General features: G+C 45.1%; 1 protein-coding gene across 1 annotated transcript in view; it reads right to left on the bottom strand.

The window, feature by feature from the left end:
* Positions 1-26,289, bottom strand: part of TEKT3 (tektin 3) — a 74,675-nt gene that overhangs the window by 998 nt on the left and 47,388 nt on the right. Inside the window, exons 2-7 of the mRNA XM_062591671.1 lie at positions 8,506-9,113; positions 7,592-7,675; positions 5,273-5,343; positions 4,814-4,957; positions 3,232-3,454; positions 1,897-2,051 (exon numbers count right to left, since the gene is read on the bottom strand). Of these exons, the coding sequence (XP_062447655.1) occupies positions 1,897-2,051; positions 3,232-3,454; positions 4,814-4,957; positions 5,273-5,343; positions 7,592-7,675; positions 8,506-9,084 (1,256 nt within the window). The 5' untranslated portion in view covers positions 9,085-9,113. The remainder of the gene's footprint in view (positions 1-1,896; positions 2,052-3,231; positions 3,455-4,813; positions 4,958-5,272; positions 5,344-7,591; positions 7,676-8,505; positions 9,114-26,289) is intronic.

The raw sequence follows: 26,289 nt of genomic DNA, 5'->3' as shown, positions 1-26,289 counted from the left end.
AAAAAAAAAAAAAAAAAAAAAAAAAAAGAGAGAGAGAGAGAGAGAGAGAGAGAGACAAAAACCCTGCCAGAGTTACAGACTTTACAACTCCCAACTTCTCCACCCCATAACATTGGCCAAGTCAGATTTGCATTTCTTTTTGAGCCTAGGCAAAGAGCAGCAGCAAGATGATCTCTACGGGCCGGAGAGACCACTCCTCTATTTGTGAAAAACTGTTACTTCTGCCTTTTTGGAGAAGGAGCTTTCTTTGGTCTTCCTCCTTTCAATGTACATGATACCTTGGAAAGGCCAGCTGCAGGCCCTACAGAGCATCCGGCACAACACATTCCTGACAAACCTCTAGGTTTCTATCAGACGCTGGGTTGTGGTGCCAGCAAATTCTTGCTTTGCAACTATCACACCCAACTGATTGCCAGTGGGACCAGAGGAGCTGGCAGGGGAAGGGGGAGGGGGAAGAGGAAGGGAAGGAGGTGGTGGAAGAGCAGTAGTAATAGGAGGAGGAGATGAGGAAGGAAATCCTGACCAAGCCTCTCTTGCGGAGAATAAAGATAAGGTGATGCAGGAAGGCAAAGGAGAAACGCTTGAGCCAGCTGTTCCAGTCTTGTGTCAATGGACTCCTGCAACCAAAAACTTGGTTGCATTTTCCCACCTCTCCAGGTTTAGAGAAATTTAGACAGCTGGTCTTCCTGCTTCTTCCTTGCCTTATTTCCTCTCATGTAACTATTTAAAAGGAGCCTGCTAAGCATTCTCAAGGTGAGGCTGTAGGAAAGTAAAGGTCCTCTCCTTCAAGAGAGGGCACATCCAGCCCCCAGAAAGTGGGCAGGAAGGAAGACAATGTTCACCCAAGAGGGAACAATTCAGCCCCTTATGGGGCAGCATCAGACTGTACCTGCTCACAGTGTGACCATAGAATCATAGAATCAGTAAGGTTGGAAGGGACCTCTGGGAGATCATCTAGTCCAACCCCCCTGCTCAAGCAGGGTCACCTAGAGCATGTTAGGCAGGGTTGCATCCAGGCAGGCTTTGAGTATCTCCAAGAAGGAGACTCCACAACCTCTCTGGGCAACCTCTTCCAGTGCTCTGTCACTCCCACAGTGACATCCCTCCTCACATTCAGGCGGAACTTCTGTGGTTCAGTTTCTGCCCATTGCCTCCTGTCTTGTCACATGGGACAACTGAAAAGAGTTTGTCCCCCTCCCCTTGACACCCTTCTTTCAGATACTTATACACATTGATGAGATCCCCCCTCAGTCTTCTCTTCCCCAGGCTGAAGAGGCCCAGCTCTCGCAGCCGTTCCTCGTAGGGCAGATGCTCCAGTCCTCTGATCATCTTTGTAGCCCTATGCTGGACTCTCTCCAGTAGCTCCGTGTCTCTCTTGTCCTGGGGAGCCCAGAACTGATGCAGTACTCAAGATGAGGCCTCCCCAGGGCTGAGGAGAGGGGCAGGATCACCTCCCTCAACCTGCTGGCAACACTCTTCCTAATGCACCCCAGGATACCATTGGTCTTCCTGGCCACAAGGGCCCATTGCTGGCTCATGGTCAACATGTTGTCCACCAGCACTCCCAGGACCTTCTCTGCAGAGCTGCTCTCCAGCAGGTCAGCCCCCAGCCTGTACGGTGCATGGGTTATTTCTCCCTAGGTGCAGGACTCTGCACTTGCCCTTGTTGAACCTCATGAGGTTCCTCTCCACTCAGCTCTCAGTAGCCTCCTTTGTGGATATAAAATTGTCACAACATCCAAAGCCTGGGGTAATCACTCCTTACTTTCGATTATATTATGGCATTTAAGGAAAGACAGTTTAGAAAAAGACCTATTACTAACTTTGTCATCCAGTGATGCTCCTGTATGCATCTGGCTCCTTGAGAACAGGCACAGCCCTGCACTCCAGCCTTACCGTATCTGGGCACTATCCCGGCACAGCTCCACGTTTGGTCTCCGTGTGCGCTCATCCAGCCGAGTGTGGGCCACTTTTAGTGGTGGTCCTTTGTCTCGAATGGCTTTTCGAATAGCTTCTATGCTCATTTCAGTCTGGAAGATTTCCTGCAGAGTCTAGCATTTAAAAAATAACAAATGCATGAACTACAAAATATATTCTTGACACATTCTCAATATTCAATGTATTCACGATATATTCTCAAATGTCAACATCTTCTTCCCTTTTCTCCTGCCTATCTGTAGAAAAACCCAAGTTCATTAAGTAGACCTTCCTTTCTCTTCTAGTGCAACTGCAATATGCCTGCAGCTGATTGGTGGGTTGCTTTTTGATCTGGGTGAACATCTATGGCTTGCAACTTCCTCCATTCACTACCTGCTGTCCCCTATGTCCCCTGTGGAAGGAGGTGGATGCAGCACTCCTGTCTGGAGCAGGTACAAGGCTGTTACAGTGTCTTGTACCGCTGCCACTCCACCACTTACGAACGCACAGATCCAACAGAGATTTAATCTCAGGGGAAAAGCTTCTCATTGCTGTAGCTGTCACATCAGAGGCTTGGAGAGTGATGGATCAATTGAATTACTGCTCCCTCAAACTATTGCTTTCAGGAACTATTCATCCATCAATAGCTAATAATGGAGAGCAAGTTTTTAGTGGAGCGTCTTTTAAAGGTGTGGCATCAGCCTGCATTGCTGAAAGCCCAGCCCAACCCAGCCTCTGCTCAGTCAATCGATAGTGGGCTGAACATCGAGCACTTTTTAGGAAACTTTCTGCAAGATCCATGTGTCTAAGCCACATGCCCATGGCTCTGGTTTCAATTCATCCTGCTCAGCAGAGCAATGCACAAAACACACAGATACCCGCGCAGCAAACACAAAGTGCTAAGATTCAAAGTAATTCTATGAAACTCCAGACAGGCATCCTGGCAAAGAGATAGTAAACACTTTATACACAGTGACAGTTTCTGAAATGACAACTAGGAAATGCAACAAACATTTTCATTTTCTGCTAAAAATCCTCCTCGTGTTGCCAGGTTGTCAGCTAGGGTATACTGTGAAACAATTCGGCAAACAAAATACAGTATTGTTTGACACGAAATAACAGTGCAAAGTCATTCTACTGGAAGAAAATACCCCCAATACTTTGGATTTCAAACAGAAAATGATTCTATAATCCAGATTCCTGTGGAGACCATTCTGCTATTTGGGCCAGATCCTCATGGAGGATCAAGCTCTGGCTTTGGAGGTATAATTCATAAGTCACAGTTTTGCAACAAAAGTGAAGGGTTCAGGTTACCTTAGCCAGATGAGTCTGAATCTTATTTCTGGCATCTGCTGACTCTGCAATGCGATTGGTGAAGGCAACATTCACTCTGTTAAACTGGTTCCACATCTCATTGGCGGTCACCACCAGCAAGTTCTCGATGTCTCCCCGCAGCTTGGAGGAGGCAGCCCGTTCACTCTGGGAGCGCAGAATATTATCGTCTGTAAACTTGGCCCAGGATTCTGGCACAGAGATCCTAGGGAAAGAAAAGGAGAAGACCATGATAACACCATGCCACTGAGGATGACTATAGGCAGTCACAGATCCTGGCAGGGAGGAGCTTGGATGAAACACAGCTTTAAGGAGAATCTAGGCTCTTAATTTGACTGCGTATTAGTTAAACATCTGGATATGGTTTGCTCAATAACGCTTAGCAAATAGTGACACAATTGTGAAAACAACTCTGATTTTTATGAAAGCTCCAATAAAAAAAAACCCTCAAAAGTGCCTAGATAATAAAGATTTTAATCAGACCTCATATCTACAAACATGTTAATGGTATTTAAGTGCCAAATGATTCACAACTTCATGACAACGTATGCATTGCAATCAGTTGATTTTGCTGCTAATTTATGAATGCTAGATAATACTTGATTCCGTATTTGTGCATTCAGAATGAAGTTCATGTCTGTACAGTAGTCTAGAACAAGGTCAACAAAAGACTTAACTACCGCATAAGCTCCATTTAAAACATGCTGATTGTCTGCACATTTTGCCCCCTCTGAATTTTAGTGTCAGTCCTTTGCAAACCATTTGGCTGTCTAAATATGTCTGAGCTCCACTCTGAATAATTATACAAACATTAGAAAAATTGAATCAATATATGCCACTCCATAAACTGCATGTGTCTGTGTGAGCAACAGATTTATTCCTTTAGCCCTTTGCCAGTTACAGCACATTTATGTGAGGGCTGGTTTAGGTCACCGTTCATTTATTGCAGAGTCAAAGCTGAATTCCTGGCATCCAAAAGCAGCTGAACTGTATCCCAGCACTGCTCCTCTTTCTTTCCTGAACTCCCGTGTCATTTAGACTTCCTGCCAGGCCTTCTCTGCAGAGAGCTAAAACCCCTAGACTTTATGTTAATGAGGAGCACTCAAGCAAGAACTGACACATCTTTGAAAACATGCATAAACTTAATGAGCTACGTAAATGTGCTGAGCTGAATTCCTTCATTTTTAGGGTGATCTACGAATGTTGATAACGTTTAATTAGATGGGAATCGTTTTGCCTCACTTTTGGCCTCTAAATGTTAGGTGTCCAACTGGAGGCAGAGGGATCTGCTGCCTTCGAAGCAAGCAAAGAGGAAGAGAGGCATCTCTGAGGCAGTTCAATTCCTCCATTGGTGGCTCGGGAGGTGTGATGGGTTTGCCAGGCAGAATTGCATGTCTTAAGAGGAGTTTGGAGGACCAGCTTCCCACCAGGAAGAGGCATAGTGCCTTGGGTGTTCAAGCTCTCCTGGCTACAGGACACTGAGCAGCATCTCCCAGGGACGCCCACAGCTCCAGGCTCCCAGCCCAAGCCCAGCCAGCACATGCAATGCTCAGCGTACACTCACGTAGCATCAACCCGCTCCACCCCTCGGTAATAACTGATGCCGTCAGAAGTGTTCCTTAGGTGGTGGCACTTGTCATCGATGCGATGGGCAGCCTGTTTGTCGGCCAGGTCCTTCTCCAGCTCATGCTGGGCTGCCCTGTCAGACCTTCAGCATGAGAACAACCACTGTTAGTGAGGATGTATGAGCCTAACATGTCACATTACCCTCCCGCCTCATTTCCAGCCACTCCCACCCCAGTGGCTACATGCTCCCTGAGATCATTGTTGCGTGTTTGCCTTACAACCTACACTGGTTTGGCACCTACAGGGTGGGAATAAAGGTAGAGGTCTGTTGCAGGTAAAAGAAGGGGTATGTCGGAGTAAAGGTAGCAGTTTGTTGAGGTAAAGGTAGGGGTCTGTTGGGGGTTCACATGACAACTCAGGTGAGCCCTGAGAGGTGAGATATGGAGCTCCTCCTCACGCGAGCTGAGCAATCGCCTTATCCAGGTACCGCTGCATCCTCTCCTGACACGACCTGATGACATCGATCTCCTGGGCAATGACAAACCAAGTTGGTATCAGTATCTGTGCTCTTTCATCCTGCTTATGCTCATCCCCCCAGGCCCCCCCCCAGCCTTGCACAGCAAGAACTTTCCCATTTGTCTTTTCTCCTAAAACAAGCAGGTTGGGAGTGGAAAACATCCTCCTCCTCAACTCCACACATTCAGCTGAGCCAACACATGGTGATTGTAAGGGGAGACAGGCAGGTGTCATTTGTCATTCATCCAAGAAATGAGCTGAAAGGTCCTCAACCCGCCACTGGCTCACTGGTAGAGACGGGTGCCAAATTCCTGTCCCCAGGGAGCAAATGGGGAGCCAGGGGAGTATCTCATCTCTGATTTGATGTGGGGTCAGCTTGGTCATCATGGTAGTGTCCAAAGGGTCCTGTCACATCCTAGTCACCCCCAGTGGGAGGCAGCTTTGCCAGCTATCCCAGGAATGCCCTGTTATGCCCAGAATTAACCCTGTCTGTAACTCTGGAAAGGCACAGCCTCGATGATCTCCTTAGGGCATACCTTGTTTTGACTCAGTTCACCCATCACCCCTGCAGTTTAAAATTTCGGGTCAGCGCAGTGGAGAATTGCATGTTTCCAGCTGCCTGATCCTTTGTGGCTCATCTCAATTCCCTGCACCTGCATGCCAGGTTGCAGAGCTCTGGCCATGTGCTGTCCGTGTAGACGATGGGGACAGCCAGCACTGCTGTGACAGTCAACACACTCTCCCTACTTTCTGCTGCCATGGCCACAATGCTGCGGATGTATTCATGGACTCAGATCAGTCACACAACAGCTACTCCTGCTGCGGCAATGGCCTTTGCATTAACTTTCAGGGCCCAAGGGTGGGTTGCCAAATATTTTTTTCATGTTGACATCAATGCCAAGTCCTGATTAGTTCCACTGCATGTGGGCAGGGACTGCTCCTGACCTGGGATAAATTGGCAGAGTGGTTATCTGGATCAGCAGTAGTTCAATGCGCCCATCCCAGATCAGAATCTACCCTTTCTGCCCTCAGCATATTTTCTCTCCAGGAGATATCACAGAGGATGAGAGTAGACGGATTTTGCTTTGACATAAATCCTCAGTCATTTCTAATAAACATTCGGCTCCACTGAAAAAAGGCATATGTTGCACTCTCAGGTTTCTCTTGATTTTAGCAAAGGTTTACTGAATTTCTGAAGCCCCAGCTACTCGAGGTAGGTGATTAGCCCTTCAAAAAGAAAAGTTTTAGGTCCTCTTGTCTGCAAAAACCACCTGAAAAGCATGGTCTAAATATGTCCTAGACATTTAAAATCCAGAACGCCATTAAGGAGATACCAACTCTGATCATTTTGCTAAGAATCTCATGACCTTTAGGTTCATCTTCTAATTTTTTAAGGCTTGACTCATAAGAAAAAAATCTTCACTGAACAGTGGCTTCACAGTCCCAAGGGCTGTGATTTCCTTCTTACTTTCACAAAGCCTTTGCAGTGATTATATTTCACCATCCTCTGCATTAGAATCCCATCTTTGGTGCCAACTCTTGTCTTGCTTTCTTTTTGCTGGTAATTTAAAGCAGGTAGGAGGCACGTGTTTATAATTTCTGTAAAATACATGGTGTAACTGCAGGTAGTGGCCATTCTGTGCAGCCACACTGGACTGTGTGCACAAGCAAAGCAAAGCTGGGGGTAGGTGTAATATCTTCTATTAGACCAACAAATATATTTGGAAAAAACAGACAAGCTGTCGGGCACATACTACTATTTCTCAGTGGGAATTGCTCTGGTAGGAATGCGTCATTTCCTTCCTTTCCAAGAACAAGTCTTACCTATGAGACTGGGGACACATGGCTCTGCGGAGAGACACCATCCTCCAGGCCCAGCAGGTTTTGGGGGTTAAACCAGTTTGTCTTGTCAAACATTTCTGCGTTGTGGTCATTATTTGTCTGAGCATGCAAGGTAGCATGGATCAGGCCCTGTGTGTCTGTGTTTCGCTTAACCAATAGCTCTTTGGAAATTATGCTTATTAGTAACTGCCAACCCAGCACTGTGTGTACCCCAGGAAATCACTGTGCCGGGCAGCTGACATCCTTGCTCTCTCACTCCACCATCCAGCCAATGGCTCGTAGGAGCAGTGTCAGTCCCCTTGCAACCCAGGACACTGATGATGGCAACACAGGTCATGGATTAGAGCTACTTTCACCTAACCTGCCCTGAGCAGGTTTGGCAGCCCTGTTTCCTAGCTGGCTTGGTGACAAAGCTTACTGTCAAGAGCTCTTTCTCCACGTCATCATGGACTAGATCGATCCCCATCCTCTTCTCCCGGTGAAGCAAGCACTCTTGGGCTACCTGTTGGGTAAATAACAACACAGCTGGCTGCAGGAACAGGATGCCCATTAGGAACAGTCTCTATCTCAATTAGTGTAAGAGAAAAGAAATAACAGGTGGGCACAGGAAAAGAGGGACAGAGCTGGCCACAGCAGGGATGGCTCTTGCTCCAGTGAGGACTTTGCCAGGCTGGGGATTGAGGCTGGGTGTATCCAGGGTGTTTCTCCAGCTTCAGGGATGATACAGTAGAAAAGGCAAAGATGTGTATTCCAGAACAAAGTAGCAAAGAGAGGAAGCTGGCACTGAGGTCTGGCTGGAGGCTGCAAGACCTCTCTGGGAGTCCTTTTGGAAAAACACCTCTCCCCTTGCCCTGGGGAGAAATTGCCACACACAGGGCAGGGGCTAGGGCTGCGTCCCAGGACTTCGCTAGAGCAAAATGGCTAGGGCAGGGTTTAGCTGACACTGAACAGCCAAACTTCAACATCAGCACTAAATAAGCATGAAGGAGCCCATGTGTCCATGGTGTACTAGCAGCTGTATTCAGGGATCTTCTCCAGGCTTGACCTGATCAGAGCCTCATAGTAAGGCTTTTGTATCCCGAAACAGGCTTGTGGATATACCACTTAAAGAAATATTTGGTTAAGCAAAAGCTGTTCTGATGTGTTCAACATGTGGGGATGGGGAATGTATCAGATGGCAAGGGCTTTGTTTATTACTAACTTAACTAATGGTCTCTTAATAAAAACTTTCTAAACAGTATAGAGCTCCAGGGAAACTCAATTAGATGTTTGAATGGCTACAGATGTTAAAGTGATTGGCTACAGCTTTATCTTGCTAGAAACAGTGCTTACCTGGAGAGGGCCCTCTGTCTCGGCCAAGGCTCTTTCCAGTCGCTTCTTCATGTCTGTAAGTGCATTGGTCTCTCCAATCACCTCATCCAGCTCATGGCGGAGCTCAGATTTCCAAAATTCAATATCATTGACGCGTTCACCCAGATTTTTGGTGCTTTCTGCTTGAGTTTTCTTTGTCTGTTGATCTTTATCCTGAATCATTCTTGAAGTATCAACTCTCAGTCTCTCTGCACTGTGCCGAGAGGTCTCTGACTCCTTGTAGTTGGTCAGGTTGGACCTGTACCAGTCTTCAGGGGTGTAGCGCGTGAAGAGCGTTGTTCGATTGGAAACAAAAGGAAGCATCTTGCTGGGGGTTAACCCCTGGGAGCTTTTGGAATAGGGAGCCAAAGTTGGAATGATGCTAGCTGTTTTGTAATAGGCATCAGGTCTCCAGGGAAGGCTCAAACCTTGAGGCAAGGCATAGTGAGGAAACCGATTCTTATAGCTTGAAGCCATGGCACTGATGGCAGGTAGAAGGTTAGCAGGTGCTGATCTTGGATGGGCACAAGTTGCTGTTAAGGTAGAGCCAGCAAGCTCCATTCTTGAAAATTGTTATTCACTTATGTATCCTGCACAGAAAAGAAGGAGAGAGAAGACAACAATCCAATTTAGTAAGCTCCTGTATTTAGATTACTTCTTACACAAACACATGCAACTTATAACACAAACAGTGATACATGCAACACCCACACATTATTCATACAGGCCTAAAACTTTGAAAAGAAAATCCCTTCTGACAGAGAAAAAATATTTGTATGTTTAAGGATTTGACTTTGTTGTTAGCATCTAATGTCAGATCTTGAAATGCAGAGAGAAACAAATCATGGCTGCTAATGAGAATGACAGATATTATGCTGTCCTTCTCCTTAGATTTGTCATTCCAGTGAAATTTTCCTTGGTGATTCTCTGCTGTTAGTTTTTGCCTTTTGGCTAGTGTTTGTGCTGATTTGGAATATTCCAGATATGATGTTGTATTTAAATGTTCCATTTTCAGCTCTGAGAGCTACATCTCTTTGGGTATACAGCTGCTACCAGCCCAACTCAATCTGTGGACAAAGGATTCTATCCTCATCATCTATATCTTCATTTGCATTTCACCCTTAGAGAACATCTCCCTTGACTTTTAAAGGATGAAAAATGTCTATGGCTCACCCAAGATAAAATAATAATAATAAAAAACTTGGAAAGGAGATACCCCACAAAGTCTTTCCAGAATGGCCCAACTGCCAGCCTTGCAGTAACCCTTAAAGGGATGAGCTCATAGGAAGATTTTGCTACCAGTAACTGCATCCTGTAGTGAGGGAGCTATTGGCCTTTTCAGACTGGGGACATTATCCACTCTTATTAGAAATATAATGCAGATAGTCAGTAAAAATACATGACACATAATCCACAGACAAACTCTCAGAAAGGTACGTTGTGCTGATGAAGTTCCTGGACGAGCATAAGTGTCAGCAGCTGGTGGACTAGCCCTGGTGACTGCTCAGGAGGAGACCAGCCTTGGAGCCCACGGCAGCAAGGGGAGGAGCCCTGCAGCAGAAAGACACTCAATCTCCAAACCTCCTGTGTCAAAGGAATTATCAGTCAGGATCATATTTTCCCAAAGTCAGTTATTTTATCTAAGGGAAATGGTCCCATATTTAACCGTATTGATTAATTACTATGCCACAGAGTCCAGCATCCCTCACCTGCTCTAGCCCTAGGGACCCAGTTTGCTCCCAGCCAACTCAACAGCTTGCTCAGTGTGCCGGGAAGTGCAGAGCCTGGGAGCGTGTGCCTCCACCGCTCCACAGCTGGGCAGGGACATGTCCTTCCCCTAGCACCATCTCATCCCCTTTGCAACCCACCTGGCTCAGGAACCCCAGTGAAAGGATGCCAGGATGTTAGGACAAGAAACCCTGGACCTGACTGGTATTTGACATGATGCATCTAGTAAATCTTATTTGTTACAGCATAAAATAAACTGTATGCTTTTAAAAAGGGGGGAGGAGGGGAGAGTCCTGTATGGAATACGCTCGCTTTTATTCTAGGATAAAGCACTTACAAAAGCAATTACATGAACAGAGATTTAATTGCTCCTCCTGGGCTATTCTTATCTATTTATATGTGTAGACAAGCTAAGAGGCTGGTTTATATTTTAAATTTTGAACTTTTCAGGAAAGAGAATTTCTTTCATTTTAGTCACTTCAGCAACAAAGAATGCTCCCCTCTCAACAGAAAGGCGGGACGACAATATTTCATGATTTCTTACTACAAAGCTTAAAAGGCAATAGGTGGGAAACCCATAGAGTGCTCAGCAACCTTTTCCCAAGCTACACAGCATATCATTAAATATTCAGTAAGTGATCATTCAGCTGGGATGAAAATAGAGATGAGAAAATGCGTTTTCTCAGGGACAGCCATAAGACAGCAAGACAGGGTGCATCTGACTGTGATCTAGCTGATATCACCGGATAGCGAGGGCAATGCCCTTCAAATTGGTCAGCCAGGCTGCTCACAGCCCAGCGCCTCTCACCGGAGCCATATCAGCTCCACATCAGGTGAAGAGCAGATGACACAGCTCATTAGGTGCAGGGAGACCCACAAAATTTCTGGCTGCTGGTACAGATCTGAGCAGACTACTGATAAATCCCACGCGGGGGCCCCCAGTGACATGGGGTCTTTAGGCGAGGCAGATTTGGTTTTAGGGTTTCTTTTTGTTGTTGTTGTTATTTTTTTTAACCCTAAAGAACAATGCAAATGAGACAGAATAAAATAATGCAAGTGATCAGTCAAACCAGAGAAAACTAGAGACTCAAGAGGTGACGGCAGGGGAGTAAGCCTGTCCATGAGGACGGTTCACAGCGGAATGCAAGAAGAGAAACCCTGGGATCTGCACTCAGCCCTGAGGATGGCTGTACGTGTGTTCAAATATCCATCTATGGGAGCAGGTGATCTAAGAGACTTAAGTCACTGGTGCCTGCAATGGTTTGATGTATCCAGATGATGAACATCTCAAAGTGCTGGCTATTAAATAAATGAACAACGAATATCAGGTCCTTCAGTTAAGTAAATCATAGAAAAATAGGGATGAGTCAGAGGGGAAAATGCCCAGCTCGTATCTGGGAAATCATTGACCTCTGAGGACTTTATATTCAAGCCTTAACTGATTTTGGCCATGTTGGCATTGAGCTGCCCTGGTACCCAATTTTGGATCAACATAGCTGCAGACATCAAGTCTCGTCCCTGAATCAGGTCCAGCCTCAGAGGCTCTGGGGTAAGTGGCAGGAAACTCACACCCTCAAATTTAGCAAAAACTTTTGCAACCACGACCCTCTGAGCCAGTTTGGCAGAACATGGGACAAAATGTTTGCGCTCAGGTCCAACAAAAACCACTGTGTGCGCTGGTTCCCACACGCCAGTTACTGGCGCCCTTTTGTCCCTGCTAGGGAGAAACACCCACGCTCTCCCTGTTTCTGCAGCACATATTTCCACCTGAGAAACAGCATTCAGAGAGTGGGAGACAACTTCCCTGGCTGCCACCTCTGCAAATAAATTATTCCCTTTCAGATAGGGACACACAGGCTTAGTCAAGGAGAAGAAAAAAAAGCCCTGGGAATGCACAGGGATTACACTCCTCTGCATTTGCATCTACAAGCGTGGTTGCAGGGGACAAGCCATCCCCAGGCAGCACTTACTGCAGACGGACACCCCGGCTGCTTGAGCACACACTTTATGACATTGGGCACATTCGGATGAAATGCTATGTATTTTGGGGACTAGGAAAACTATCTGCTTTTTTTAGCCTGCCTCCTTCCCCCCCCCTCCTGGTTAAAGCACATCTACATCCTTAGCACTAGGAAAAACATATCTGGAGCCAAGTTTCCTGCCCTCACTGATCGGCACCCGGACAGGGTGCAGCCATTCGCTGCAGTGGGTCTGTGCCTAGGTGCCTGGTGCACTCCTGGGTGTGCAGGCTCCCTGGTGAGTCAGGGCCCTGGGGCTGCTGGTGGGGCTGGGCAGAGCTGCCACTCACCACTGCACTGGTGGCTCTGGCCTCGGCGGTGGCTGTGGCGTCCCGGGGCCCAGGTGTCCCCTGTTCTGTGACACAAACCCCGTTGGTTGTGTGTGCCCACAGCAACGTTGCTATGGGTGCATGGGATGCTTGGCAACCCAGCACTGCTGCCAGGCAACTCCATGTGGCTGCTGAGCAAGCAAGTGCCCCCCTGGGAAACCTGGTGCTCATGGTGGGCAACCCAGCACCACTGCTGGGTAACCTGGTATCCCCACTGGGCAACCAGCCTAGTGCGCCTGCTGGGCAACCCCATGCATCTGCTGGGCAATCAAGTGCATCTGCTGGGTAACCTAGCCCCATCTTTGGACAACCCAGTGTCCTCACTGCGCAACCTACCGATGCCATTGGGCAACCTAGTGGCATCACTGGGAAACCCACTGCTGCCACTGGCAGCCCGGTGTCCTTGCTTGTGCTCTGGGACTGGGACTGTTTTCCAGGAGAGTGAGGTTTCCTAGTTATTTCAGGCTTTGAACTGAGAACAACAGATAGCAGAGAGGCCTGTTGCTGCTGTAGTGGTTAGCACGGTCCAGTCTCCTGCTTGGGGTAGTCCGGCTGCACTGATGTTATAAATACATGACCAAATATGCTGGTGATGGTCACCTCACCTTTTGAGGAGGAGCGGTCCAGCTGCTCTATTTTATGCAACTTTGATGTAAGCTTTCTGGCTTCTGGCAGATACAGTATTTGGGCACATCTGTTTGAAGAGAAACTGTATACCACCATCTGAGACTCCAGCTATTATTTATTAGCATATGCAACATGCACTCAAACAGTCTTGGAAAAGGAAAAGGTCTTTCTCTAACTTCTGAAAGCACACACCAGATCTGACATGAGGACCTCTATGTTCCACTTTCTCCAGGAGGAAAAGTCTTCATTTAGTTCATTTTATTGCTAGAGATATACTGTCAGAAATGTGAATATTTCATGAAATATTTGGGCTGATATATTTGTCTTTTCAGATCCTTTCTGAGTTTCTTCTCATTTCACCCATCTACTGCAGCTGTGACTGAGAATGTCAAATTTTTTTACACCTCCTAACTAATGTAGTCTCTCTCTGCCCACCACTTCTCCTTTCTAGGAACAGGCACACACATAGACACACACACCCCTTGCTGACATGAGAAAAGCACGCTTTCATTGCCAAAGATGTGACAAAAATAATTTAGCCAGACTGTTTTGTGTACACAAAGCTTAGTGCACACAGATTCTACTTTAAACACATATTTTGCTTTAACTGGGTGAAGAATCAGCTTAATCAAATCGAAATCCAAGGTTCAGCCCATGGGCTGCTTTTCTTTAACTAAACCAGGCAGAGCAATTTCAATTAAGTCTGTCGCATCTCTGCATTTAGGCAAGACTGTGGACCCACACATAGACACTCGCCTGCTGGGCTCTCTTGCTCTGCGATCCTTGCGTGGCTCCTGCCCTTCATTTACACCCTGCTCTCAATCCGTGCCCAGAGCTAATTTTACTCAAATGAATCACTGCACTTTGAGGGACACCACTAAGGCTTGTAGGCAGCTCACAGGGCCTTTGGAGTATTTGTTTGAATTAAGTAGCAACAATTAGGTAACGTTGTCAACCACTCATATGTGCTCTGGGGGGGGGGGACCCCAAAAGGAAGCCATCCCAGGGCACACACCAATGCAGGGGACAGGGGGAAAGCTCTGCTGAGGCCAGCAGCACTTGGGGACAGTGAGAAGTCAGCCTGTTGGAAAGCATAGAAACTGAACTGCAGCATTTAAAAACAGGTGGCTTTTAAATGTGCTATTAAAGGTGTATTCACCTGAAAACAGTGGTCCTGACATCCCTCATGCTCCAGGTACCATATTGAATTAAGTGGCCTATTCGCATTATCTCCAGTTGTCCAAGTAACTCCACCAGGTCCCTTCGTTATAACTACAGTCACAACAGTAAAATCACTCCCAGGGCTGGTAGTGCATATTCAGTTTTGACCAACATGTGACATTATAGCTTGTTCCAAAACCCTGACTGAGCTCAGATTAAAAAAAAAACACACAACAACAACAAAAAAAACAAGGTGAAAATTTGAGGCTGATGTTAACAGGGGTTGCCAATTTTTGGCACATCAGCCCAGGTTCCCCTCACTGACTAAACTGCAATTATAAGGCAGATATGTAGCTACCTAAGTATAAAACCTACTGTCAAAAAGCGTCAGTCTTTCTGTCACAAGTCTGTATTCTCACTGGCTATTAATATGTCATTACATGGGGATCATAAGTCACCCTTCTGAAAATACACAGATCTGGGTCTTTTATAGCATCAGAGTCTATATGTTACCATAACCTTGCCTGATCGCAGAGTCTGACTTTGCTGCAGAATATTGCTCTCTCTCCTATAAACACTGCATCTGCCTGAGAGGGATCAACTGCCCATTCGCTAGCAGAATAATTTTTAAACGATATATGAATTCGTGGAGAATCGGGGAAAAAAAAAAAAAACTCCTTTAAAGCAATGCTGACTGTTGCAATAATCAGAATAACAATGGGGCAGACTACAAGATACTTTAATAAATGGTCAGAAAAGTTTACTTTCTGCCTTTTCTTTGGAGAGTTCCATAGGAATGGGAATAAAGTAACATCTGAATGCATGTTTTGGGCAGTCATGCCCCCTCTCTTGCATGAGTAGTTTCCGTGTGAGCTGTGTCCTATGCCAGTGTACCCAAGGACAGAGACACTCACAGATGCATGCTCCTGGCTATGCTCCTTTAAGGTTAAGGAGATTTTCTTTATGTATTTATAAAACCAAGGCTGGCTTCTAGGAACAAGCTGTATGCGCAACTGCAGCCTGGAGATACTGCCCTGAAGTAGGCACCATTTGGCTGGGAAATTCGTGAGACTTTCCAGGGTTTTACAAGGATTCCTGCATTCAAGGAAAAATTAAGTGTTGACCGTAAAACACAGAGGGCCAAGGACTCTCAAAGTGTGACCTGGGGCTGGGCTCCTTTAATCTCTGCACATGCCAGTGGAAAAAGATGGTTAGGACCTTAACCGAGCTCCCTGCACCTGGGGCCAGAGACAGGACAGCAGGAGCAGAGAATGCAGCTTGGCCACCTAACCTGGAGGATGCTGAGCAGGTTGGCCAGGAGAAAGAGTCAGCTTTGGCCAGAGCCCCTGGAGCTGGCAACCGTTTTCCAGTGCTGAACTCAGGGCAGAGCTACCAGCTAGCCAGACCCCATTTCCACGTATCATGAGCAGCTCTGAAGGGGAGCAGGAAAAAAAGGCTCCTTTGCAAGGCTGTACCCAGGCAGAAGCAGGGCTGGCCCATCACCTGCTATGCCAGCATTTGTTGGGGCCTTTGTTGTTGTTGTTGCTAAAACATAGTCAACCATGCATAGCTACATGTCATGGAAACAGCCACCACCCAGGTGACTGACCTAATATGAGCTCCCTTAAGGCAATTGAGATTCTTCTTGTTGTGTCCATGGGCATTAAATGCCTGTTTTCAGCGCAGAAACAAGAAAGGCTAGACTTTCTAAAAAGCACAGTTCCCTATTTGCTGGCAGTCACACCTCTGTGCTCTGTAGTTGGGCAGGTAAGCCCTGGCAGAAAAATATCTACTGTAATAATAAGTAGTAATGCCAAATTCAAATTTGTGGTTAATTCCAGTTAATTTGAGTCACTTCCTCAGTTTCCTTAAATAGATACAGAAATACAGTACATCATTAGATTGCCACAACAAGACCTGATTCTTCTCTGTAGCTCTGGTTAAAAGGCTGTTAAAAATGTGTGTTACAAAACTTTTCCTTCTCTGAGGTGGAAGTGGGTTGTATGTATCCCCTTGCCTTCAAAAAGGCATGTGCAACAGACCAAATATCTTGCACACATCTTGGAGACAATTACCCAAATGAATCATTCCTTATCTATCCATATCTATGTTTTTATATGTGTATATTTTTACATTTTACTTGAAGTCAGTGATTGCTCTTCCAGAACCTTGTTTTTCTGCCAAAATTCACATCTACTTTTCCACCCTGACTTTCATCTTTAGCAAAATCCTGAGTTTACTATCAGTAAAGTCAAGGGACATCTTCGTGGTGGAGTACTTTTCTGACTCCCACAGTACTCATATTCATTGCAGACTCCTCTTCATGTTGGGGCTGTGCCCTTGTTTCACTTTGGTAGAGCCAGAGAATGAGCAAGAACAAGCCTCTACTTGGTCTGCTCAGATCTTTGGTCTATGGCCTCATTCTTCAGACGCTCCTTGCATATTGCAAGTGGACAGGCTGCAAGGGCAGGCTGCAGTGAGGGGAGGCAAAGCCAAATACTTGCCACATCCGGCCATTTACTCCCTTGTTGTTATGCTGTGAAGGCAGGAGTAGAACCTTCCCTTCCCTTTCACGTGCTCTGCATCGGTCTTGCAGGGGTGAGCACCTCCTGCTTCCTGCCCTAGCCTCAGAGTTGAGGGATGAACACTCCTCTACAGGAAGACATTTCACCAAATTTGTTAAAGGCCTTGAAAATTTAATTTAGTTAATCCAGCAAGATTCACTGTTTGGACACACAAAGGCCACCGTATGCTGACCTACCCCTGTCTCCACACAAAATATCACTGGAGAGATGATGCTCAGGATCAACTCATGACATGTAATAACTCATTTCACCCAGTTTGGCCCACCGGGGATATAATAAACAGTTCCCTTCACCTAAGTGTAGACACTGAAAACTAAGGCATTTTCCTTTACACTCAGTGGGGAGAAACAGGCCTCTCCAGAAGTCTCTCAGATATTTTTTCTTAGGATTAGACAAATGGTCTGCTGGAATGCCCATTTCTCTCCGTGTCCCACAAAAGATGCACTGATTGCTCAGACTTGGACATCCAACTGCTCTGGGACACATGAATGATAAACTGAGTACAGGCTGTCTTGAAAATATGATCTCTACCGTTAGTCCTTTAGCAAGGCCAGCAAGGCCTACTGAAAATCTAACCTCATAAAGTTTTGGTTTCCAGAGATGTCAAGCACAAAAAATTGCCTCCAGACTTAGGTGAGCTTCTCCTCAGAAAATGAGGCTCTTAATGAAGAGAGAAACTGATAAAGAAATCAGTAAGTAGATTGGTAAGTGAATTATTTAGTTTAAGCATCGTAGCTTACAAATGAACTTTCCAAACTATAAATGTGGCATGAATAAATCACTACAAATCCCTCCTTGAGCTCTCATGATGAGTCACAACCACTAAACCACAGATTCTCATTTGGCTTGATCAGGGCAATGTTTTGCATATTCACAAGGTTAAGATGTAGATAACTTATGTAATCATAGTAATTGCAATCTCAGAAAATGTAGTAAGTTAATACGGGGATGTTTTCAGTTGTGCTCAAGCGACTGCAGAAAATAAAATCCAGTGATTTCAGCAAGAGTCTGTTCGTAGCCTCTTCAATGCACAGTCTGCTTAAGAAGGGAGGTCTGGATCTTGCTCTTTGTATTGACCACATCGCAATACCCAGGAGAAACAACAACACTGGAGAAAGATGTGCTTTAAATTTCATCCAACAAGCAAAGGGTTTGTTCATACTAGTGTGAAATTATCACAAGATTCAATCAACTACACAAACAAATAATAAATATACAAACAATTACTAGACAGAGTCATATATGCCTGCTGATTTATAGTTATACAAAAGGTCTAGACATCAGCATGAAGAGAGGTGAAAATACGAACACAGCAGACCGTGCAGAGCACAGCATCACATATCTGGCTGTTTGTGGAATTTGCCAGGAGCCTGAGAGGAGTTTTGCTCTTTCATTTTTTTAATAACTGGAATCACTTCAGTAGCGTTAGGAGGTGCTACTTGGCTTGGATGCCACCCCAACAATTTTGTTGATATATATGCTGAACTCATGTGTTTTGGCCCATTCCAAACTCCAGATGAGCCTGTAGAAAGGTCCTGCTGATTTCCTTAGCAGCTGGATCAGCATCAGGGGCAGAATGATGAAGAACAGGGGATTCATGTCTGCTGCTTCGCTGGGGTATGGCACAATCACACATGGGCACGTTAGGGGTTATGTCCTTGGGCATCCTTGTCACACAGAAAATGCCTTGTGAAACTGTGGCCAGCTAATTTTCCTTTGCACCTTCCATTTCCATGCCTAACCTGTCATTTATCAGAGTGGCAACTTTCCAACAACCCCTAAAGCTTACATCTTTCACAGGAGGAGGCCAGGTGAAGAGTGTGAAGAGCTGAGATCACTGAGGTCTGATGATCGATGGTGAGAAGAAGGAAAGTGAAATCCATTTCTCAATGTTCGCCTTGAAATATCCCACCCGTGAAAGCATTTAACCATGTGCTGTTTATTAACATCACAAGCAGCCCTGTTATCTCAATGCAACTTAAACACAAGTTTAAAATTAAGCTCGAGCATCTGAGATCTGCTGAGTAGAAAAGGATGGTTTATGTGATTAATGTTACGCACATGCTTTTGCGTTTAGCTGAAGTGAATTATTGGTGGCCTCTCCATACTCACATACGCTCCTCATTTCTGAGCCAGATGTGAAAGCAATTAGCACAACGGGAAGACTATCTTTAAGTCTGTGGGGCTTTTTATAGGTTAGTGTTTATTTTTGGATATACTTTCTTGAGGTGAATTCTGGCAGACCATTCAAGGACTGGTTTATGTCACGACTGGCTATTGTTTAAAGCCGTTTTAGTATTTTGGCAAGGGTTTAGGTTGGAAAGGAGAGCGTTATTGTATTTTTTCTCTGTCATTATAGTCAGGCTACTATTTAACGGACAGCGCAAAATCATGAGGTCTCCAGAGCTGATAGGAACAACAACTTCTGCCTCCTCAGGAAACAGTAAGAGCTAAATGCAGTCCTGTAATGGAAGTACGCAGAAAGCTTGTCAGGAAAATAAATAAATAAATAAATAAATAAAAAGCTTCCATGGAAATTGCTTAAAAAAAAAAACAGACAAACCCCCTCACTTTTCAACTCTCCTTGCAGCACAGCCAGGCTGATCTTTCTATGGTAACATAAACACTCTTCTCAATGGCATTAAATATTAACAAAGGAGTGGTGCACCTCTGCATACGCCCACGGAAAAAAACGCTCGCTTGCCTTTCCCTGCTGCTCTGAAATATAAGGCCAGAGAGAGCAGCCGTTGCTCACTGCTCATCTTGTGCGGAGCAGAAAAGCACACAACAACAGAGCCTTAGGTTTTGTCTACATGGAGAAACACACCAAACACCTGCAGCAGGACAGCTACCCCTGAGGTTTCTGGAGGTCCAGAATAAAAAGGTCCAAGTAGCACTGCTATCAGTGCAACGTCATGCTAATGAGATGTTGGGACACTTCCCCACCATCCATGCACTGCTCCAGGTCAAGGTAAAGAAAAACATCTCCCAGTGCACAGCCACTTTGGTAAATACTCAGCAAATACAGTACACTTTGCTTGCAGGAATGGTTGCAATAAGTTTGCTGGCCACAACATAAAGATGTGTTTGCTCTTGCATTTAAGCTCACCTACTGCATTTATTCTGTTCTGCCAGCAGTAATGCCTAGAGGGTGAGCACGAAGCAAGACTTGCTGTATTGGATACGGTCCAGCCACGTAGTGAGGCTCAGTGAAAAAAATAATCTCAATAAATAAAGTAAGAAAGGGATGTGAGGCACCCCAGGCTACACAGCAGAAGCAAGAGGAGAAGCTGGATGGTGCTGGCTTAGGGCTCCTGCCCTGTCCTTTCTCCCATGCCCTCTCCCCTATTAGGCTTAGGATACAATTAGCTATTCCCACGTGAGCACAAAAATGAGAAAAAAACATAGGGCACATCCTATCTTTTCCATCCCAGGATATTGGCTGGTCTGCCCAGGGGACTTCACAGATGCTGCAGCCAAAACTCAGTAATTTAGATACAAGTTCTTTTTATCTGAACTTTCCAAAACCCAGAAGGACTTGGCTGAATAGTTCTGCTAGTAATACACTGATGAAACATGTGTACAAAGCACTTATGAATATTATTTATTTTAAAACACCATCCAGACTGCACTAGACACTGAAAGAGCTGATATCACTGTTTCTGCAATAAGTTCACCTATAACATTATTTTTGCTAAAAATAAAGCAATAATTCCATGCAATCATTATTATTTAGTATCATTCATTAGCTCAATTGAGTGTCTAATTCCAGAAGTTTCCTCTTCTCAGATTTAGCTGCTGAGAACACCGACAAACACATAGCATGTATATTTAAGAGTCATTCCCATATGTGAGATGAATAACTCCGACTGCAGTCAGTTGTTGGACAAGGAAAAACAAAGTAGCCTACCCTGCTTGTCCAAGCATTAGGCTGGAATTAGAGCCTGAATCTGAACTGTCCTGTCCTTTAGGAAAACTTGGCTCTGTCACCACATTTGTGACCGGCCCTTGTTGCTGTTGCTGCTCACGCCAGGATGCCAGAGATGAATACTGCAGCAAACTATGGAATGAAGCTGGATCCATTTCTAGCTGCAGTCTGTGATGCTCAGGCCTCCAGTGGCTGGAGTCAACGTCGCTTGCTGGCTTCCAGACCCAAGCAGCCACTGGGGTCGTGAGGGTTACAGAGGATGTTTGCTACTTCAGAAGAAAGCAAAACTATTTCTGTCAAAACCTTACAAATAATTCAGCCATAATCAGATTCAATTCCACAAAATACTTGATAGAATTTGATTGAATTTTTTCTTTGCCAGAAATGGCAGATCAGATTTCCTAATAAAAGAAAAAGCTTTATTTTTTTTTCCCCTCTGAGTGTCTTCCGTTGTGTATCTGTTCACTTTGACAGCCCAATGAGAGGAGCATTTCTTTTCAGCCTTCCCTTGCTGTAGACATTTAGAATGATCATTAAGATTTCATCACATAAATATTTTGCCTGATACTTTATCTCATATTACGTGTCATCTTTATCCTTGGAACGCTGTGGTCCATGTAGCCAGATGGAATATGTGGTGTCTGCTAAAGGAAAGTGAAAAGCAGGGTTGAGCGGATGGGTTTCTTCCCTTGTAAGAGGCAAATATTTTTTTAAGTAAAAAGATGTTTTCTGAGTACATCCTGAGCTGCCTTCCAAAAAAGGTTAATTTTGGTGCATTTTGGAGAGAAGAAAGTTGCTCAGACTAAGTGGTAAGAGGATGATAGTCATTGTGGGCAGTGTTTAAGAGCATGCAGCCTGGTAAAGCTCTGAACACTGGATTCATGATACAGGTTTGCTCCAAAAGGCACCTCTGGGCCATTTCTGTTTGGAGTTTGAGTCAATAGTTGTGATTTTCACCTGAATACAAGAAATGATATGCCAAACTCTCATTTATGCTCCAGATCCCGTGGTTCCTTTCTGAATCTCACCTTAAAGCATACCTGAAAAAGCACAATTATAATGCAAGGCACAAGTGCTTTGGGCCAGTCCTGGTACACACATGGATGTGAAGAGCAGTCAGAGAAAGAGCAGCCTCCCCAAGACTCCTGCCTGCATGCTTTATGTATAGTACCCCTGATGCTTTATGTATAGTACCCCTGACCCCAGGGAAAGGACTCCTTATTTCCACAAATTCCCTGAAGCCTCCTCTCAGCCAAGCTGTGGGTTTTCTGAGAGCTGGTGTGCAACAGGATTTGCTCTGCTCCAGCTGCAGTGAGCTTTGCAAAATCCATCCGCAAAGCTGAGGTAACTCAGATGCGCTGCCAAGAGGGCTGATCTGAAAATTGCCACAGGGCAAATTCCTTTGGCCAACTGCTTGATGCGTGACAAGATGTACAGTGACCCCAGAGCAGAAGGGTCAGAACATGCACCAGATTGCTCTAGGCACAGGAGAAGCCCTCATGTAGGGTGTAATTGTAAGAGTGAAACACCTACTTGCAGGCAGTTGGTGCAATTTGGGAGCTGGATCCTTAGCTGAGTACCTGTCCAAAGGTACTTCAATCACTTCTGTTCAACAAAACCAAGATCTCCCAGCTTAGATTTGTTTCCTGACCAAACTCAAGCTGACTATACGGTGAGCATCACACTGGTGGAAATGGGATCTGATCTAAAACTACCCCCACCCCCCAACCTACATTAATTTTCTGCATGTAAATGCTTTCTGCTCAGGAACTTAAGAGTCTGATACCACCAGCGTCAGCAGCACTATCACAGATACAGCAGCCCGGCTCTCCAAAGAGGGAGACACTGTAATGGATTTTAACAGAGCATCATTTTGCACCTGCTCTAGAACAAACTGCACCACTCAAAGGAGCCACAGGTCCCTATCCACCAGACCCACAGTGCATCCTATGACCTGAGAGCTGAGTGGATTTTCACCATCACCAGCAGTCTTTGGAAAGGAAGAGTCCAACACACAAATCCTGTGCTCATGAACTCATCACACCAATGAGCTTCAGGGTAGGTATCAGAAGGTGCAGCTCAGCCAGAATATGATTGGCTTCTTTTGTCTATATAAAATGCCCCAATTTTAGTGCAGACCAGATAAAAATAATGAAGCAAACAGCAACCAGAAGAGATGTTAAATCTTTGCAATGAAGCTGAAAAATAGACTAGGAAATTTGCATTTTACTATCATTTGTTGATGTGCTCTCAGGGACTGTGGATAAGCACTGACAGCTGCAGCTAAACAGAGCACAGACGTGAAACATCACTCGAGATCAGTAATTCATGTGGCTTTAATGGGGACTGAGGCAGAGAAAGCCAGTGTGAAGGCTGCATACTGCCCCAATACCTACAATGCCTCCCATGGAGATCCCTCAGCTGTGCTTTGGCTCCCTCCACATACTACTGCTAAAGCTGGGGGCCAAAGCACTGCTGAGCCACGAGGAGCAACTCCTTAAAAAGAGACTTCCAGGCCAGAGTGAAAAAAATGTTTATTCTGAGCCAAGTTGCTATAGGAAAAAAGAAAGAAAAAAGAAAGAAAAAAAAAGAAAAAATACACTGCAGGATTTGGGGATCACGTGTCTGGCTCTTCGTTGCAGAGAAACCCTTCATGGCTGCTTTCAAGGACCGAATACCAGGGAGAGAGGCACAAATAGGAGCTAAATAATCAATCAAGCTGCAGGCTCGGAGTCTGCACAAGGCCAGTCTCACTCCTGTTGGTGCAAGAAGTCGGGATGTCTCTGGCTCACCAGTGCTGCGTGTGCAAGATGTGCCCAAGAGCATTTCCACCAGGAGCACAAGCACTTTATTATCCTGCCTATGGGGCGATGAGGAGAAGGAGGAATATTTTGGGGGAATTTAGAAGAGCAGAGAAATTTCTGCACAAAATATAGGCACGAAAGAATAAAAATCTGGACTCAGATCACAAAGAAAATAAAGGGGGACTTATGGGTTGTTGTGTCAGGCCAGGCGCGTGCCTCTGCAGTGCGGGGAGAGCCGGTGTGCGAAGGCTCTTGCGTGGCCTCCTGGCTGTGTTATGCCTTTTCTACTTCTGCTTCCTCTGAATGCATGCTCTGTGCTGGTATTATTTTTATACTTTCTGGGTGGTCTGTGAGGAAAACATAGGGAAGCAAAAATGACCTATCTCTTGGGGATTATTCCCTCCAAAAAAAAAAAAAAAAAAAAGGAAAAGAAGGGGAAGAAGATACCCTGATATTTGGTCTTTGTTTTCCCCAGTATGCTTTGGCATTTGGGTCTGAAAATAGGGACAGGAGCATCGCATGCATCAAAATGCTTTGGCTGCTTCAAAAATAGCATTTATTCCTTAGGCATGGATTTATTCCTGCTAGTGCTGATCTTACCACTGTCACCCTAAGCAAATAAACCCCGAAGGGCCATTTGTCCATGAAAACAGACCTTTATTTTCACATAAAACAGAAAGCTGACACCACAGCATCTGCCTATCAAGGTGGACCACGTTTGCTGACAGGTGCACAGCATTAACTCATTTAGATGCATTTGTAACTGTGTCTCAGCAGTGCTTTCCCTCCTCTTATCACTGCAAATGGCTTATTTTTCCGCTGTGTGTAAACGGCTCGGGAAGGAGGCAGGTTGGGTCCAGCTGGACTAACTCTTCCCGGAGTGGAAGTTTTGGCAGGAGCTAGGCTCTTTGGCCTGATTTTTTACAAACAAGCTCTGAAGAGTTTCAAGTTTGCAGCCTGATGGAGCTCACATTTTTCCACTTTATTATTTTTCCCTCTTTCGGAGTGCAAAATGTGGGCTTTTCAGAGTTTCGTGCAAGCTATCTTTCAGATTTGGGGTTGTGTGGTTTCGTTACGCCCACATTGAGTTTTGCTTGAATAGAGCCCAAAATACAAAGTGAGTAATAGCTAAACCCAGCAAGTTTTGCCTGGTTTTAGGCCAACATTTTTCAAACCCACCTGAATACATAAATCATCTTGGTTGTAAAGCTGGGCTATAAAAGCAGAGGTGTTCATTCATTTTCTTATAGCATGCATTTAATGCTGTCGCAGCAGGGAGTGATTCTGCTGACCTATTTTAGACTTTTACCCTAGGATAAGCTGTGTTACGCCCCAGAAGGGCCTATTTCTGGCCACCAACTACAAAGCGAGTCTGGACAACCAGCTCAGATGGAGATACTTACACTGGAGACAGGAACTAGAACAAATGATTCCCACCACTAGCACAGATGAGTCCAAAACCCATTATTTTTAATTAAAACTGCAGTTCTATAAAGTCAAAATCATGACTGTTAAAATCTGACACATGCCCCTGAAATATTTGGGGTTACATAGTTCTGGCAGCATTTAATCATACAGGCATGTAAGTCCACATGAGTGTGCTTGTATTTGAACAAAAAACATAGCTTTGCTACACTATTCAGCGTTGAATGTCATCTGGATTCAGTTATTGACCTCTGAGGAAAAGCTCAATTCAAATATGACACCAACGTCGCACAAAGAAAAGTTTCCAATACTGATCCTGGAGGGATCTACGACAGGGTACAAGAATGGGAGCTGTGAAGATGCAGCTTGCAAGGGAGGTTAAGCTCTCAGCTTTGGAGGGTGTTTATAACTTGTGAGAACTAAATTCTGCTGCCAATACTGAAAGAAAAGAAATAAGGGAGGAAGAACCTGCCTGTGTTAGCAAGTTTTATTGTTTCATTAAGATTTCCATGAAATATATTATTTTTCTTAAAACCACAATTCCTAGAGTCATAAAGTTATATTAGAAACTCATCTCTCTCTCCAAAGTGCCTGTTTAAACCTCATATTCACATAGAAAAAATGTAAAAATGTGACCCTAAAAGGGAACAGAAGGCCAAAAGTATTTAAAAATACACCCCACTATTATCAAGCTGGTCTTGGGATGCAGTCGGTCTGGAGTCATCATTTTTGCACACATGCAATTGGCAAGATCGTAAGTCAGATCCCAAATTCTTAGCATGCCAGCAGAGGCCAACCATGAGTGAAGGTCTGTGTCACCATCACCTGTGCCCAGTCTCTGGGGACACACACAATACCAGGACTGTGCAGGGGCTGACGCCACGGGAAGCTGTGGTGCAGAGACGTGGTTTTACCCAGACATGAGGACTTCTTGCGCAACAACTCTAACAAGTGCCCCTGTGAATTTGATCTTGTGACTCAGGCACCTGAGTAGGATTACACCAGTCTCATTAAACTTTAAAAATGGATGTGTAGCTCTTGGCCACCTACACTTGTGTTGATGGGAGTTTCCAAGGAAATGAGATCACTTTGCTTTCCAGAACAATTCTGGACATAAAATGATGTAAACCTTCGATATTTTCTGGGGAAAATTGAGTGGGA

Source organism: Rhea pennata, chromosome 19, assembly GCF_028389875.1.
Source record: "Rhea pennata isolate bPtePen1 chromosome 19, bPtePen1.pri, whole genome shotgun sequence".
NCBI lineage: Eukaryota > Metazoa > Chordata > Aves > Rheiformes > Rheidae > Rhea > Rhea pennata.
The sequence above is the reverse complement of the archived record's forward strand: the minus strand, read 5'-3'. Positions and strand labels throughout refer to the sequence as shown.